This window comes from Dermochelys coriacea, chromosome 1 (assembly GCF_009764565.3).
Source record: "Dermochelys coriacea isolate rDerCor1 chromosome 1, rDerCor1.pri.v4, whole genome shotgun sequence".
Taxonomy (NCBI): Eukaryota; Metazoa; Chordata; order Testudines; family Dermochelyidae; genus Dermochelys; species Dermochelys coriacea.
In genome coordinates this window covers 52544506-52560824 of record NC_050068.2, presented here as the reverse complement: position 1 = coordinate 52560824, position 16319 = coordinate 52544506, and the positions used below count along the sequence as shown (strand labels likewise).

At 37.8% G+C, this 16319-nt stretch overlaps 1 protein-coding gene across 11 annotated transcripts in view; it reads left to right on the top strand.

The window, feature by feature from the left end:
• Positions 1-334: 334 nt before the first annotated feature.
• The window catches only part of POSTN (periostin), a 48588-nt gene continuing 32603 nt past the window's right edge, over positions 335-16319 (top strand). For 6 of the 11 annotated variants that reach the window (XM_043504442.1, XM_043504443.1, XM_038377508.2 and 3 more), the window contains exons 1-7: positions 455-633; positions 2088-2186; positions 9129-9193; positions 10391-10548; positions 11266-11430; positions 12590-12736; positions 15640-15781. In XM_043504442.1, coding sequence (XP_043360377.1) covers positions 512-633; positions 2088-2186; positions 9129-9193; positions 10391-10548; positions 11266-11430; positions 12590-12736; positions 15640-15781 — 898 coding nt within the window. In that variant the 5' untranslated portion in view covers positions 455-511. Of the gene's footprint in view, positions 634-2087; positions 2187-9128; positions 9194-10390; positions 10549-11265; positions 11431-12589; positions 12737-15639; positions 15782-16319 lie in introns of all 11 variants that reach the window. The other 5 variants (XM_038377442.2, XM_038377473.2, XM_038377432.2 and 2 more) reach the window with 5 other exon arrangements.

Genomic DNA, 16319 nt, shown 5'->3' with positions numbered 1-16319 from the left:
TCTGTGTATATATATCTTACTATTGTATCTGATGAAGTGAGTTTTAGCCCACGAAAGCTTATGCCCAAATAAATTTATTAGTCTCTAAGGTGCCACAAGTACTCCTCGGTTGTTGTTGTTTTTTTTAACCTAACACAATGGAACTCTGATCCCATCTGAGGCAGCTGGATGCTTCTGTATTCTAAATATCAAATCATAAATCATGGTCTAAAATTCATTTAACTACTCTGCTGTTTTAAGTGTCAACTGAACAAAATGATAAACATCAGCTCTTTACAGAATAAAGAAAATTAGTCACAGTGGTGGGAGAGGGGGACGACACATGCTTTGCATGTTTTATGAATGGTATTAATTCAACTAATTGAAGCTGGCAGTTTGAAGTTGCTATTCCTGGAAGAGTCTCAGGTTGATACAACGTTCCCTCCCACAACCCTGTAGCATGTATATAAACCGTGAGCTCTCCAAAACTTTTTGCCAGTTCTCTTGTTAGACTAGGCAGGAGGAACTAAGGATGAAGATCCTTTTTTTATCCACCTTCTCCATTTTTTTGTTGTCCGCTTTTGATCCAGCAGACTCTTCTGCTCATTATGACAAGATTTTGTCCCATAGTCGAATCAGGGCACGTGAGCAAGGGTAAGTACATGTTTTCTCTTTTAGAATACCCAAAGGAGTGTTTTAAAGTTCTCTCCCCCACACTGATCTCAAGATTAGCCATAATATTAAAATGAGATTTGTGCACTGTAAGTTCTTATTCAATGTGAGTCAAATATATTATTTCTAAAATGCATATGTTATGAAATATATTTCCAAATTATTTTTTGTGGAAAAACCATACAAAATAAAATTAAATATTGTTAAACTTTATGAACTGTTTGAAAGCTAAAAATTATATCTGAAGATAAGTTAAATGCATGTGTTTCAGTATCATTGAAGATCATTATAGTTTACAACAGATATAATGTGTGATCAGATATGTTTAACATGGCCCATCAAATATTTTACCAGCATTAGTGTATATTCCACAACATGTACTTTTTTTTTTTCTCATAGTGAGAAGTCTGAACTCTACCTAATTCTCTGGTCATTTGTAAATGCACAGAGTATTTTTCAAAAGTTCAGTTCCCACTTAAGCTTTATAATAATGTTGCACAGTAAGACACTGAAATGCAATGATCAGAATTTATTTATTTTAACAATTTGTCTCAGGGTAAATATTAAGCAATCTAAACATATCTGTTTTAAGATTTATGAGTAAAAGATAGCTTAGCTCTGTGGGTTTGTTTCTTTTTTTAATAATCAAAAGGATCCTCCCTCCCCCTGCTTACAAGATGAACTGGACTTTGTAAAATAAGAGTTTAATGGTTTCCTCTTTTGAAAAATCTTCTGTTCTAACACTCCAACAGATAAATTACTGTAATATATAAATTAGAGACAAAATGGAAATTTGCTTTTGAGAAATTTCTCTTTTGCACACAAATACATTACAAAGTTTTCCTTATTTGAATTTTCTGATTTTTTTTATTTGGCAGTTTACCCTTTGGTCCTGTGTAATTACTAGACTGTTTATTTAGGTGCTCTTGCATTCCAGACAGTGGCAATCCAAATAGCTGATTGAGTTACTGAAGTTGGGGTTCCTTACCGGATAAAGAAAAAGTAGGCTTTCTGCCCTTCCCCCTCTCCATGACATACAGCCACACAGCTGTGCACAAGCTGAACTTTGATGAAAAGAGCTCAGCAATAGTCACAGTTCAGTCCCTAGCCGATAGTAGTTCACTTCAGGAAAAAAAAATGCAATGCATAATAAAGCTTGATTAGGCACAGCTGGCAGTGACTGTTCACTAGACATACAGGGCTGAGCAGGCAGACGGGGGGAATCACCTCTTGCTTCTAAGGAGTGTGATCTTTCCAAAGAACTCAGCAGGGCGGTGTCAGGAGCTTGGATGGTAGTTAACTGAAATCCCTGCTCTGGGAATCAGGACCAGATGTTCATTTCTGGCTCTTGTCCATTGAATACTGTATTCAAAACTATTGTTAATCACACTTCTTCAAATATGTACAACAACTTTATGTGTTTTTTTTTTCTCCAGTCCAAATGTCTGTGCTCTTCAGCAAGTTATGGGCACCAAAAAGAAATATTTCAGCACCTGCAGAAACTGGTATCAGGGAGCTATCTGTGGGAAGAAAGCGTAAGTGCTATTTGTTACCTGACTATCCACTATTTACGGAAATGGAATAATATTATTACAGAAGTCTTCTTCCTTAGAGGCATATTACATACTTGCTTCAAATGCAGATCTCCCATTGCTAGCAATGGCAATTTGGAAAATGACATCACAGTACAAAGCATTTAAATTCCAAGTGCTTTCCAAATAATCCTCTCAACACACATTAATTATTCCTCACAACACACATTTAAAGATGGTAGAACTGAGACAGAGGGCTGAAGTGACTTGTCCAGTTATACAAAGGGAGCAACTATCCAGGCTGGGGACAGAATTCAGTATTTCGTGGCTCCAGTCCTGTCCTCAGACCACACCTTTATCTATGTACATGGAACAAGAATAGAATATTTTTAAGGATTTGCGGAAGTTATTCTGTCTGTTGTTTACTAAGTCTAAGTGATTTTGGTGTCTTTTTAGTACCTTAGTGAAATTTGTTTCTTTACGTTTATTGTAATTGTGACCTCATAATTTCAAGATGAAGTCAGTTGTTTCATTATCCCATGATGGTGATAACAAATTTCACTTCCAGGCTGTAACGTCAGAGTCATTAATTACTCCATTGCTGGCCATGCCCTATCTTTGTGGCATACTCACCCAAGCACTGAAAAGCCAGTGCAGAACTCTTCCTGCACTGCTTTTCTTGGGGCTGCAGCCATGAGTAACTCGTACAGCTGGTTAAATCAGTATCCTTAGAAAAAGATATTTAACACATTCTGCCACTGTAGAGGCACTAAACGATTCAATTAGTATTTTTACAACAACCCACCTTTTCTTTAGCTGCTGAACTACTATTGGTTGGATAATTTATTCAGCAACTATGGCAAAAATAATTAAATATGTTATTTGACTATTCATCTTTGTCAGGCAGATCTAAGATAAAATTTTCAAATGTGCCTAAGTGACTTAGGCATCTACGTTCCATTTTCAAAAGTGATTTGAACACTTAGGAGTCTACGTCTGATTGAAAGTCCATGGAACATGGTCTCCTAAATGCCTAAAATACTTTTGAAAATGGGATTCATGCAGTAAGTCACTTATATGCTGTTGAAAATTTTAGCCATTGCATTACAAAAAATAATGATAGCAAACACGCAGAACAGGAAGTGACTGACATTTTCCAAGCCATTTAAAGAAACATTGTCACTTTCCTTTACTTAATGGCTATTTTCAAAACCAATTAAACATTAGAATCCGTTTTTAGCCTTTGCTTTCAGCTTAAACCAGAATTCCTAAGTAAACCCCCAAAGCCTCAAACACCCATTAATCAATTTATTTGGACTTCAGTAAGTATTCACAACCTACATTGTTACTATTGGGCATTGTGCACACATTAAGAGAAGTGTAACCCTTCAGGAGCTTAGATATCATGGTGATGTCCATGATATAAATGCCTACACAAATGTTCTTCTCAGTGTTACAAATTAGATTTGTGAATTCACAGTAGCTCAGCGGACCTGAAGCAACCTTGTATTATGGTTGCTACTGGTGCTGTTAGAAGTTCATGAGACTGTTCTGCATTTCTTGAGACTCCTGACAGATTCTCATCCCATCTTGTGACACAATACTGGAATGGTTCCTGAGGAAAAAAGAGTGGGAAGAGATGGAAGAGGAGGATATGGCTTCCAGCTTTTTCTTTATCAGAAAATATTTTTCAGCAATGTGTCAGCATAGCATAGAATTATGGGGCCAGTTATGTTTTTGATATAGTAATCAAGCAAAGTTTATAACATCAAGTCTTGTGGTGGATATATTCCAATAATTCTGATCTCTAAGGTCAGTTGATATATCAGGGCTAAAATCTGGGCCCCACGGAAGTCCAAGGAAAAACTCCTATTGACTTTAATTAGGCTAGGATTTCACCCTGTGCTTTTTGTTATTATGAACTTCATATTTGCTCCAAGAGCCACGGATTAACAGCTGTATTATATTAATATTATTACAAAGGTTACAATGACATTCTCATCAGAATAGGCACAGATACCTCTTTGAATCTCCAGAAGCTTCTCTGGAATATAATTTAGCCTCTAGAATTCCAGCCCTCCCATTTTGAGTTAGACTGATGTTTTCGCAAGGTTTTTTATTTCTGCAGCTGAGTCAGTATCTGTCTCCTCTTTATGCAATTTGATCAGCTCAATTATGCATAACATTGGGGGATTTTGTGGAGACAATGTAGTTTAATTTCCAGGACTTAGATTGGTGCTATAGAAGTTGTGTTTGATCATCCTTCCAACTACGAGCCTGGGTTTCCCAGGCACTTTAGTTTGTTTTGTGGTCTTTCTCCCTTCCAGTCTTTTCTTCTCTCTCTGACGACATTGTAATGCAATACTGACATCCATTTTCTTCAGAGCACATGGTGTAAATTGTCCAAGATATTTATTCACCATTTATGTAAAGCATGCCTTATCACTGTCTTCTTAGAAGAGCACTTTCTTTCACTAGTGACACATTAGGGAGAAGGATGCTTCCTGAAAATGCTTTAGATTGAACTTCTTTGGACATTTTCAAAGCAGATTTTGGAATGTTAGCTGCCTCTGCAGACTAACTGCTTCATTTATGTCATGTCTTGCCAATACCCTGTAAGTGAAAGACTTCTGAGTGCTTTATGATGACATAGAGAATAATTATTCAGCTGAGCCACAGTGGTAGCATGAGTTATTTTTTTGTGGCCAGAGACGTCATGATGTGACAGAAGAAATATTTTGAGGCCATGAAGAGATTTTACAGTACTCAAAATAAGATTCCTTAAGTATAGTTTGAACTCATTGACAGTGCGGTTACACAAAGGTATCACATACATTCTGAGCTCTGCTTTGGCACTTTTTGAGTTCTGCAAATACTAGAAAGAGTAGATTTGAGAGATTGTGGACTGGATTTGGATTAAATGATAGGCATACTGGCACTTTTTGTGTGGTAACAGTAGAACATTTGGTATAATTTAGATGGTGCCTAAAGTAATGTAATTATTAACAGGAGATTTTGAACAACGCCAAAAACAGAACTACCACCATTCTTAAACAGATTAATTTGCTTCCTTCTCATTTTAAAAAACAATGTTATTTCTTATAATTATAACAGTTCCATGGTAACTCCCTTCAGATTGTATATACTGATCCAGAAAATGTACAAAAGATACCAAAAGGATCTACATTCTATCATTTCCCATTTACAACTGTATTTACAAATTCCCCAGCTGAACTACTGATCTGAGGGTTCTGTAGAAACAGGGGCCCTACTGGATCATAAAGGTGTTTGTAGTTTTAATAGTATATTATGCCTGCTAACAAGACAGATCATTTGCAAACAAGCCTCAGGGCCACTCTGAGCTATGCCAGCTGCCAACAGCCTCAAGAGGATGTTTGACTATCCATAGAGATGCCCTGGTCATGCCCCCTTTTTCCTTGGGAATGCCCTTTATCCCTTGGGCTGAGATGGGAGTGGCATAGAGCTGGTTTTCTTCACTTAGGAATGCAGCATTACATCATTATCTGAAGAGTCACTTCTCTTCAGTAACATCACACCATGTGCTGAATTTGCAGAATTACGTAGCTGTAAGTTTTTTGGAGTGCATTATTAGTGTAAAGGCAACTTTGCTTTTGATTTTATACAAAGCTCTCTCTATGGTGGGGGCGGGAGGGGGCTGTGTTCTTTTTTCCCCCTCTAAATTGTCCTTCAACCTGAAAAGTGCTGAGCAACTGCATCTTACATTGATTTCAATAGAAGCTGCACGTTCCTCCTACCTCAGCATCTGGCTTATTGACAACCCTCACTCTATCACATCTACCCACACTTCATAGACATTTGATACATCAGCTTTCTAGTTGCAATCAACCGTGAGGGAACATATGGCTTTGGATACTAAAAGTAAGAACTTGCCAGATTTGAATTACTAGCAATCCTCTTGCCAGATTTGCATTACTAGCAGTCCTCAGAGGAAGCATGCTGTATGTTAAAAGGAATATGATAGCCCAAAGGTATTGCCAGAGAAGCATTTCCTTTGTCCATTGTGCTCTTTAGCCAGTTTTCTGCCTCACATAAATTGTACTCATATCAGACTCAGTCTTCTCTCTGCTGAATATGACGAAGAAGAGTAAACATGCAATGTCTGATTGTGCTTAGTCCCCCTTTTCCTGTTCTCAAAACCTAAGTGAGATGTCAAAACACGCAGGATATTTTCCAGTTTCCTTTTGGAATATCTTCTCTCTGAAAGAAGTATATTTTCTTATAACAAAGCAATTCCCTGGATGGCAGATGCATACTAATTGCTGGTTTGGGACAGAGATTCCGCAAAAGCCAGCTTTTGTCTGACTCTAGCATGGGTGAGCCGGAGGCATGGGAGGGATGGTGCAAGGAGCCCTCTCCTCACACTTGTGTGCCTTGTGAAAGGGCTAGGAATCACTCCAAAAGTGTATCTTTGGGTGCACAGGGTGGGAGTAAGAAGGACAATTGTTGCACCCGCAGTGAGAGAGCGGGTTTCACTATTGCTGCTTGCTCGGGAGTCAGGGGAAGGCACAATCCTTCTCCAAAGTCCTACCCATGCAAGGTTTGGATGCTCACCTACCTGTTAGAATATGTTGCCCACAATATATAGTTCTGGGGGATGGGCGTAAAGAGAATTGTCATCATCCACAGAGAAGTATATTACAGATTGTTGCACAAAACTTTTTTGAAGCTTAATTAGAATTGTCTTGTGTAAGATTTAGCCCAGCGTTTCCCAAACTGTGTTCCACGGAACACTGGTGTTCCGCACAATGTGAATAGGTGTTCTGTGAAAGAATCATAATTAAAATAAAGGGTCTTGCACTTGATTTTTGTACTACTTTACATGTGCTTTCCAATTAGAAATTGTTAGTTCAAGTTATTTAAAATTTGTATTTCTGCTTTGTTTTATAAAATAAAATATATTTGAGCATAAATAAAGCAATCTTTTATTTGAAAACCAAACGACTACAAAATAATATTATAAGTGTTCTGTAAATATATACCAGGTGTTCCGTGGCCAAAAAAGTTTGGGAAACACTGGTTTAGCCAGCTGAAAAATAAATAGATTAATTTAAAAATCAGATTAAAGAGAGAAAATAGGGAGTCAAACAACCTACATTCATAGCACAAACAAATCTAAAATGGCAAAGCAAACTCTCTATAAAGAAAAGCTCTTTGTTCTTTACCAGCTCTCACTTTGCAATAAATTATGTAGCTCAGAGTCTCATTTTAAACTCATGCTTTATAATGTTGTTTTTATTCCAGTCTGCTTTCATTTTTAAGTTTCTTCAAATAGATTTTTATCCTGGAGTTCTGAAAATTCCAACTTTCAAGTAATTTGAGCAAGCCATTTAGTTTAATGTATTTGTTGCTAATACTTTGTCAGCTCTAACTCATTACAACAACCTACAAAACCCCACATAGCTGCCTCTAGGAAGCTTCCAGCTTCAAAACTGACATCCTTGAGCCACATGCATTAAAAAGACATCATGTAAAGCTCTGATTGCATGTTTTTCTAGTAATTCAGTCTGCAGTAATTACTTTGAAAAGTAATAACTGCAAAAGAAAGAGTTTAAAGGTTTATGTTATCTTTCATGTTTCAGTAAGTTCATATAATTTCCTGGGTTTCTTTATCCTCTAGCAACCACATTCATCCTTGCCATAACTCCATTGTTGTGCTTATTTACAGCAGGGCTGTAAGAGTTGTGCTTATTTACAGCAGAGCTGATTTAGGTTAAAGATGTCTATTTTAAAGCTGTTACTTCCTTCAAATCAATAAGGTACAATAAAAAGCAATTCATAATGCTGAATGCAACATTACATTTAGCACCAACCCACTTCTGAGTACAGTTTGTACATACAAAGGTGAGGTGATTTCATCTATACATCAGGCACTATCCAATTTCCAGCTCAACTCCATCCTCCCCCTCATGGCTAAGCTCTTACTCCTGCCACCTTCACTTCCTCTCTGCTAGCTCTTTCCTTCGTTTGTTACAATTTGGCTTTCACCCTCTCTACTCTAACTAATGAGACTGCTCTCACTAAAGTTACCAATGACCTTTCCCTTGTCTTCTCTATATTTCTTAATTTTTCCACTACTTTCAATATAACCAGTCAATCTTTATTGATTCTCTTCTTTATTGGCTTTTACAACACTGTTCTTGAATAGTTTTCCTTTTTACCGCTTGCATTTCTTTTTCAGTGTCATCCTCAGTGGCTCCACCTCTTCCCACTTTCTGTCAGCTTCCCACAGGGCCTATTCCTAACCCCCAGCCTTCATTCCTTCACATTATCCCTGGGTGGTCTTATTTGCCTTAATGACTCTAATTACCATCAATTTATCCTTCGCATTTAGACTATTGCCAAAGCTTGGCACTTTTTTTCTTTACATCCACGCTGTCAAAAGCTTGTCTATGCTTTGATAATCCTCCCCATCCCTTCCATCCTTGGTTCTTTTGATCCCTCCTGTAATCTTCTCTTTGGTTTTCCAATCCCTTCTCTCTTAGCCAAAATGTCACCATCAGATTCATTTTCTTCACCTGCTATTGCAATCACATCATTCCCCTTTATGAGTCCCTTCACTAGCTCCACTTCCTCTCCCACATCCATTCCAAGCTCTTTGTCAACCTTCATGACTGTGGATGTGTTGAGCATTTAAAATGCTACGTAGCTACGGAACACAGTATAGTAGAACCAGTTAATAGTGTCTAATTTGATGCCAACAGAAAATAGATTTGATGCCAACATTGTCTGATTTGATCCCAACATTGCTGAATGTTAAAAAAAATAAGATGATTAGATAACTCTAGCCATGGAAACTGAATAGAAGTAGATAATCTGTAAAAAAGTAAAACTAAGATAATTAACTGTAATTGGTGTAATTTAGTTTGTACTTTATTTAATCTAGCTTTTATCTATACCCTACAGAACTGTCTTGTATGAATGTTGCCCTGGGTACATGAAGATGGATGGAATGAGAGGTTGCCCGGCAGGTACAGTCTTAGATGCACATGATCTTTACATATGGGACCCATTCTAATACAGGAGATTTTCAGAAGTGGTCTGTAATTTTGGGTGCCCAACCTGAGACATCTAAAGCTTATATCTCAGAGGGGCTGATTGAGCAACCACAACTTCATTTGATGTCCCTGAGTGTGGGCAGCACCCCTAGAAATCATCTGCAAGGTGTTTGACGTTGGATACCGAACACTGAGACATCCATAATTAGAGGCCACTTTTGAAAATTAAAGCTCAAACCCTTAAAATATGAACCTGCCCGCTATGGATAATCTTGGCAAGTCTTTGCCCTGCTGATCTGATGGGTTCCCTGGCAGTGGAAATACCGCAGTACCACTGTGTAAGGGGACAGGATTTGGGGAACTGTACAGGAGGCATGCATGTCTTGTGCAGTGTGGAGTTCCCTGCTGTGTCATTATGTAGTTGCTTGCAGTGGACCAAGCAGCATTGGGTAGGGAGAGGGATGGTGCAAAACCAGGTATTGGAGGTGAGATGGCACCAGAGTCAAGGGGAGGGATGGGTATTAAGGGTACATAACAGGTACCGAGGGCTACTCAGTAGAATTGGCTGGTCATACGTTTTCCAGTGGAACATTTTTTCATGGGAAAATGCTGGTGTCAAAATCAAAACTTTTGCAGGAACTTTTCAATTTTGTCCAATTTTCCTATAGAAACCAAGCAGATTTTCAAAGAGAAAACTACCTGGTTTTCTGCCAGCTCACTTGTCTCATGGGCTGCCAGGATCCTGGAAGCCCTGGGAGCCCTAACTCAAGCCAGAGTTGTCAGGACTTCTAGACTTCTATCAGATGGGCAGCCCTGGCTCCAGGCAGCTCGGGGATTTCGTTTAGAAAAAATCAAATCAGAATGTCATTTACATTTTTTCTAAACAAAAGTTTCAGACCTTCACTTCTCCACAACTTGGGGTGGAGAATTCCTCCCATCTGGATATTTGTCGAGTTATTTGTTCTGGACATTATCTATAATGAGGATTTGGCATATATTGCAAATTCTACTTAATTTGAACCCAAATTATGGAATTTTAAAACCAATGTTTAGTTAAAAGTGTTTTAATAAGATGATTCTCTCCTCCCGTTAAAACAGTGGTAATAGGTAATGATTTTGAGAGACTGACCTGTCAAAGAATTTACAGTACTCTTGTCTTATGTATTTTAGTTGCTCCTATTGATCATGTTTATGGTACCCTGGGCATTGTGGGAGCAACCTCTACTCAACGTTATTCTGACATGTCAAAGCTGAGAGAAGAGATTGAAGGACGGGGATCATTCACATTCTTTGCACCAAGCAATGAAGCTTGGGAGCTGTTGGATCGAGTAACTATATATCTCTATATACACACACACACATATATATATATTAATGTTATGAGTACTTATTTTTGTATCTACAATCGCTGTGTTTTAAACCACATTAGAAACAATGAAGATTTTTTTATTTATCAGAGATAAATATTGAAACTCAATTACTATATTATTCTAAACAAAACTATGCTTAAGGAACACAGATATTTTACATTTTTTAAAAAAATTCTAGAAACAATGAACAGCTGCAAAGGATATCTGTTTGAGCACCGTCAAAGAGAAATTGTTTGGTTTTTTTTGCTCAGCACCTTGAGTACTTTCATGGTTGGATGCTTTATAAATACAATTATCATTATTAGTCTTGTCAGCATAGCTTTGGGAATAGTTTTGAAAACTAATGCAATTCCAGTAAGGGAGGGTGACAGACACTTTTGTGGGTGACTGTAGGCTACTTTCCATAGAACTACAATGTTAATCCAGTACTGAACCAAAAAAAAAGCTTGAATGCCTTGCTTATGTAATGAGGCCTGCTGTCTTTGATACTGAATCAGTCTAGGGAATCCTCTAGCCAGCTGCATACCAAAAAAGGTATGTAACTGAAGTAATTTACATAGTCAAATGAAATACACATTCAAAAATATATTGAAAGCATATTTTGTGGCAAAGAAATCTATATAACTAGCTGATTAAGATTGTCCAGGAAATGTCTAACTGAATCTTCTTCCTCAGGAAATTCATAGTAATTTAATTGATAATGTAAATATTGAACTGTACAATGCCCTCCACAACCATATGGTAAACAAGCGAATGTTGACAAAGGATCTTAAGAATGGCCTGATTCTTGTATCCATGTACAATGATCAGCAACTGCTTATTAATCATTATCCTAATGGGGTAAGTTTATTTCCATAAGCTTCTTTTATACCGTATTTCAGAGTGGTCATTTTCATTAACTCTGTGGATTTTTTTTTTATTTATCTAATGAAGAATTGAGAAAGTCATAACGAGATTATCACTTGGCATGTCAGTTATACATCTTACCTTACAAATGCTAGGAATACAGAATAAATCTATCCATTAAAGAACTCTTTCATAGACTGAAGGCTAATTGCTAAGAAAGGACTGGGTAACAAGAGCTATTTTTTATTTTAAGAAAGTTGTAAAAACACGGAATGAACTTTCCTCTAAAGACGTAGCCTTTTGTGGATAGCGCAAATTATTATCCTTCTAAATATCAGCAGTTAGATTTATTACACACCTTTTTCATATATTACTAAATACATTTTAATAAGATTTTTATTGCAATTGCAGCATTTGACAGAAGTATTTAGTCATAGAAGAAACGCTTATATTATCTTCCTAGATGGGATTTAATTTTTATAAACCAGGATTCCCAAAGTAAAGTCACTAGTATTTATTTTCTTAAATTCATAGAAACTGCATGTTAGGTTGACACTTAAATTAGTGTAAACCAAAAGCAAGAACCATTTTAACTATTCAGGGATATGGAACGCTAAACAACTGTAATATGGTTGGAAATCAAGATGACATGTACAAGTTGCTGTATTAGTAAATCTAGGTGCACAGGTGCTGACTTTTGTTTTTGTCAGTTGGTTTGCTCCTCTCGCCCCTCCCCCTTTGTGAGCAGTAAGCGGGTCGTCAGAAGGAAGAGGCTGAGCGGGGTGCGGCCTTGGGGCAGAACGTGGGCCGGGCTTGAGGGGAAAGAGGCCAAGCAGGGATGGGGCCTGAGGGGGGAGAAGGATGAGTGGTGGCAGGGCCTTGGGGTAAAGAGGCCGAGTGGGGGCAGGGCCTCAGGCAGAGCTTGGGCAGAGCAGTGGGTGGGGGCATGATCTGGACGTTGGGGCCTACAGAAGATTAATCCAGCCCTGCAAGTGCTGAGCACCCCAATTTTTTTTAGTGGGGTGCTTGAGCCCCACAATACCCACAGAGTTGGCATCTATGGCTAGATAGCTGTCCTCCTTAAAAATAAATTATAAGAGATAGGATGCCAAGTCAATGCTGAATATTCTACTGTTCAATTCTTTAAACATAGGTTGTTACTGTTAACTGTGCCAGAATCATCCATGGCAACCAGATTGCTACAAACGGTGTCGTTCATGTCATTGACCGTGTCCTGACCCCTGTTGGAAATACCATTCAAGAGTTCCTTGAAGCTGAGGATGATGTCTCATCTCTTAGAGTGAGTGGGGGGAAATAAAATGCTAATAAGCTTCTTTGGCCTTGTAATTTTCCTTTCTTTTTCTGTTGTCTTAGATGTAAGAAAAGATTATTAACACATTGTTAGGGGAGTGAAATTAACCAAATCAAGGACTAATCCACCAAATGATACAAGGTAGAAGAGCTGTATATTTTTACATAAGTGCCCAGTCCTGCTTTTGTGACAGTCTTGTAATTGATGTCACCAGGCCAGATTCTGGCACCCTTATTCGCAGTGAGTAGTCCTTACTCCTTGAGTCCTGGGGCTGTTGAGAGAGTAAGGTATCACTCAGTGCGAGTACAGATCACAGAATCTGGTCCTGTGTGATCAGAATTAGATCCAAAATGGGGAAAATAATTATAAGTAATGGAAGTAATGGAGATATCATCATGGAAGCTTAAGTGATCCAGTTGGTTTCAGAAAGTGGGATAGAGTGTGGTGAGAAGGATATTTACTCGCTGGCTTGGGTTGGGGCACCAGGATATTATGGAATCTTGCCAAGCCTCAGCCTCACTCTCTTCCAGAACTGAAAGATTCTCTCATTTGCCTTCCTTTCCTCTGATTTCTCTCATCTTTTCTTCCTTCTGTGGAAAAAAGAGAAAAGTTAGAAGCAGCGAAGAACAGAGGGCCCAGCAGGCTCCCTCTTTGTAGCATGAGGAGGTGAGAAAAACTATGGAGGGTGTAGGAAGTCAACACTTATATAGGCCTGCTTTTCTTATTTCCTGGTCGGTGGAGTCATATACAATGTCAAAATATAATTGTGCTGTTATGCTCAAATGACAAAGGGGAGACATTCATGACAAGATGTAACTATAATTCTTATATAAGCCCAGACATCTTAATATTAAAGATAAATTGGCTTAGAGATGTTCCCATCTGTTCAGCAACGTATTTCAAGTACACTTACACTGTTCTGTAAATAACTATATTAATCTAGATAATTTATTTCAATGTTTTATGTTGTGACACTGGAAGTAGTGGATGCTGCATGAATGGGCTTATTTAGGCTGCAGAAGAGAAGAGTAAGGAGGGATTATTTGATAGCAGCCTTCAACTACCTGAAGTGAGTCCCAAAGAGGATGGAGCTAGGCTGTTCTTAGTGGTGGCAGATGACAGAACAAGGAGCAATGGTCTCAAGTTGCACTGTGGGAGGTCTAGATTGGATATTAAAAAATCTATTTCAGTGGAGGGTGGTGACGCACTGAAATGGGTTACCTAGGGAGGTGGTGGAATCTCCATCCTTAGAGATTTTTAAGGCCTGACTTGATAAAGCCCTGGCTGAGATGATTTAGTTGGGGTTGGTCCTGCTTTGAGTAGGGGGTTGGACTAGATGACCCTTTGAGATCTCTTCCAATCCTAATCTTGTATGATTCTATGATTCTATGAAATCAAAACATGATAACCCCATTGGTCTGATGAGTTCCAGCTTAGGGTAGGTTCTCAACAGGGCAAATCAAATATCAAAAATGTTAGTGGCTCAATTTAGCTATGCCTCCAAAAGTTCTGGAGTAAATTCCAAACCCACTGAAATCTAACGGCACACCCCCTATCAACCTCAATGTAGCAAGGATTTCACCCTGATGTTTATCTGCACTTGTCTGGATATAGCCAAACCTTTGTATCTGAACAAATGGTGTGAAAATCTTATGAGTTCATGCTTTCTTGAAAGACTCCTAATCCTCCTGGTATTGACTGGACTAAAGCTACCTATAAAACAGCCTCTCAATATATATTTTTTTCATAATACTTGTTTATCTGAGTATGGACAAGCATAGGGGCAGGGGGAGAACTTAAAGTAAGCAAATTAAGAAAATGTTTTTCTTTAATCAGAAAAGGGTTGCTTGATTACACTTTTGGGACAGGGATTGAGTTAGTTCATATTTCATTCAGATTGATTCTTACATACCTAGTTTCTAGGAAGTAAAGGTGAACCCCAATGAGGTTAGATATTTCAATCCTACTTCATATTTATTGGGATAACTTTTATCACTAATGTTCATTAGCCAATCTGAACAAAATTGAAGGAATTAAACCATGTAAACATTATGGCTAAATGCATTCCTATGTCTTAGGAAGGGTTAGGAAACAATGCACTGTACAACAACACATACTTCACTAGCTGTATTATGAAAGATTTTTCACCTTCTTCAGAAGTATCAGGTCTTGGCTACTATTCCAAAGGCAAAAGAGTGGATTAGATAGACTGTTGGTTTTATCTGGCAAAACCTATGTGCATATGGTCTTCAATGCAATGAGCTTTTTCAGGATTCTTTGTATTCATTTAACCTAAAGGTTTGTGTATAGAATTTCACTTACTCAGCGTTATTTAAATTTGCTATTGAGTGTTTTTGTGTGGTGGATGAATCTAATGAACTACATTCTAATACAGTTTGAACTGGAGTAAATCCAATCTATCTCAACTGAAATCAACAGAGTTATGCAACATTTGAATCATTATAAATTGTATCAGAATTGGGCTCTTTCTTAATATCTGCTAAATTGTCAAAGAAACTCAGAAGACTGAGCCAAGATGTTTCCTACAGCATTTAGTTTTCTACATTTTGATTCTGTAATTTTACTTATGTAAACAGGCTTTTCTCTGAAGAATATTATAATTAATTTCAACATACCATTAAAATATCTGGATACAAATCCTAAAGTGATAAATCATAATATAGTATCAGTTGCACAGAAACTACGTGTCAAATTCTGTCTACAGATTCACATGCAACAACTTCCACTGTTCTCAATAAGAGATGAACGTGAGCATTCAGGTGCAGGATTTGACCCTCTGAGGTTTCAAAATTAAGGGTTTTGTTTTTCTGTACCCATAAGTTTAATGTATTTGAACAATGCTCTCAGTAAGTAATATATTTCTTTTCTAGGCTGCTGCCATTACATCTGGTGTATTGGACACTCTTGGAAAGCCCGGCCATTACACACTCTTTGCTCCTACTAATGAAGCTTTTGAGAAACTTCCCAGGGGAGTCTTGGAAAGGATCATGGGTGACAAGGTGGCCTCTGAAGGTATATCAGTGATTCTGTATATGGGAAAACGTGAAAATATATTTCAAACATAATCAAATCAGGAATTAGCAACAAAGGGATTATAAAGCCATACAAATATCTCAAAAGAGTGAGCAAAAAATTATAACTGCTTGTATTTATTTAATGGAAATGGATCTCAGCTTTATATTCCGGGGCATCTGGATCTGGGCTTTTGCCTCAAACGCCATCTCAGCTATAGCTGTTCCATAGTAAGAGTATATCTATTCTATGGACCAAATTCTACTGTGTAAACTTTTCAAGGGATTGTCTTATTTTTTTACAGTGCACAATGAGGCTGCAATCTTAATTCAGCCTTCTGGGTGCTACTGTAACACAAAGAAATAAAAAGCACAGACAATTTGGTCTATGAAATGCTATGCATATCTATGTGCTGTGTTAAAAATAATAATAATTACCAATAAAATAACCTTCAGTTCATCTGAGAAGGGTACTCAAATCAATTTGATTTTAATTCCACAAAAATGTACAGTTGTTTCCAATCCCAAAGGGATCCAAC